This window comes from Monoraphidium neglectum (genome assembly GCF_000611645.1).
Source record: "Monoraphidium neglectum strain SAG 48.87 unplaced genomic scaffold scaffold05828, whole genome shotgun sequence".
Taxonomy (NCBI): domain Eukaryota; kingdom Viridiplantae; phylum Chlorophyta; class Chlorophyceae; order Sphaeropleales; family Selenastraceae; genus Monoraphidium; species Monoraphidium neglectum.
The window spans coordinates 334-1,809 of NW_014007803.1; the positions used below are offsets into that span (position 1 = coordinate 334).

The window sequence follows — 1,476 nt, forward strand, 5'->3', positions numbered from 1 at the left end:
ATCACCCCCAAAGGTGGTGGCGTTCAAGATCCCCAACGACGTCGTGTCAAAGGAGGAGGGCCGCTTTTTCACACACTGGTGGGCTGGGGGCGGGGCAAGGGACACGCGTGCCTTGGACCAGGATAGATGCAGAGCCTTAGCATGCCACACCCAGACTGCTTGCAGTGCCCCGCCGTTGGTCCGGTTGGCCATCGCTTCAGGAGTCATGCTCTGCTTTTGTGTGCCACTCCCTCATGCAACCACCCGTGCTCGCACTCACCCTTTTCCTGGCAATCGGCGTTCGTCTGCGCCCCGCAGGGACCCTGACAGCCGCACCTTCTCGCTGCAGCTGCACTTCAAGTCCAGGGCGCCGCCCCCCGCACCCTCAGGCATGCCGCCGCCGCCCCCTATGGGCATGGGCATGGGCATGATGCCGCCCGGCATGGTGCGGCCCCCCATGCCGCCGCCAGGCCTGCCGCCGCCGCCAATGGGGCGGCCGCCGCCGCCGCCGCCAATGGCAGGGCTGCCGCCGCCGCCAATGGGGCGGCCGCCGCCGCCGCCGCCGATGGGGGGCCTGCCGCCGCCGCCGCCGCCGCCCGGCATGGGGTTCCCGCCGCGGCCGCCGCAGTAGCGCTGCTGCTGCGCCAGGGCCAGGGCCGGCCGCAGCCGCAGGGCGGCTGCCATGGGTTCTCTTGGGCAGCCCACACATTTTGATTTGTGCCGCGGGATTGTGCACGCGCTTCCTGTTGTCTAATCCAGTTTGATGCCTCTGTTTGCACAGCATTCGCGCTGTCTGTTATGGTTTGGTGAGATGTGCCTGAGCCCGCCATGCCTGTCCAATTGCGCGGCGCTACATCCGTCGCGGCCTGGGCTGCGGCAGCTGCACCGCCCGCACCTTGCACCCGCAACTTCTCAACACGCAGTGTAATACTGGTGCGTGGCGCTGCTGCCCATGTACACCCTCTTAGCAGCAGTTGGCAACCTTGAACATGCACGCCAGTCTCGTTGTTTACATTGAAAGTGCACGGCCGGCGGCAGGTGCCATGCCAGCGCCCCCGCAGGCAGCGGGGCTGCAGCGGGGAGTCAAATCGCCAAGTCCAGGCGGCGCTGCTGGCCCCAACACGGGTCAGGCCGCGGGCGCCCCCCAGCGGCCAACAAGCGCCATGTCGGCCGGCTGCCATCCCGCTGGCGCAGCGCATAACTCCCGCGCCGCGTCACTTGGCGTTGGCTGTCTCGCCCCGCAGCATGAGCTGCAGCTCCCCGGTGCCGGCCTGCAGAGGTCAAGGGTGGGGCCCGCTTTTTAGTCCGTCATGGTGGGCCGCTTTGTAGTCCGTCATGGTGGGCCGCCCGGCAGGGCGTGTGCACTCAGAGGGAAGACCCAGCGCACACCAGCAGGCAGGCCGCCGCAGGCGCCCGTTTGGGCCGCGCCTGTCGCCCACGAACCAGCAAAGTCGTCCCCCTCCCCTCGTTTAACACCCCGCCAACAAAGCACCCGCG

The 1,476-nt window shown here is 68.4% G+C and overlaps 2 protein-coding genes across 2 annotated transcripts in view; both read right to left on the reverse strand.

Annotated features, from left to right (window-relative positions):
* Positions 1-315: 315 nt before the first annotated feature.
* MNEG_15952 (hypothetical protein) lies at positions 316-663 on the reverse strand (the record flags this gene model as incomplete). The annotated part of the gene is made up of 1 exon (XM_014035576.1): positions 316-663. A coding segment is annotated over one exon (348 nt), but the record flags the coding sequence as incomplete, so codon positions are not given.
* A 530-nt stretch (positions 664-1,193) lies between these two features.
* MNEG_15953 (Monothiol glutaredoxin-S12) overlaps positions 1,194-1,476 on the reverse strand; it is a gene marked incomplete at both ends in the record, with an annotated part of 1,316 nt that continues 1,033 nt past the window's right edge. The window contains one exon of the mRNA XM_014035577.1: positions 1,194-1,250. Within this exon, the coding sequence (XP_013891031.1) occupies positions 1,194-1,250 (57 nt within the window). The remainder of the gene's footprint in view (positions 1,251-1,476) is intronic.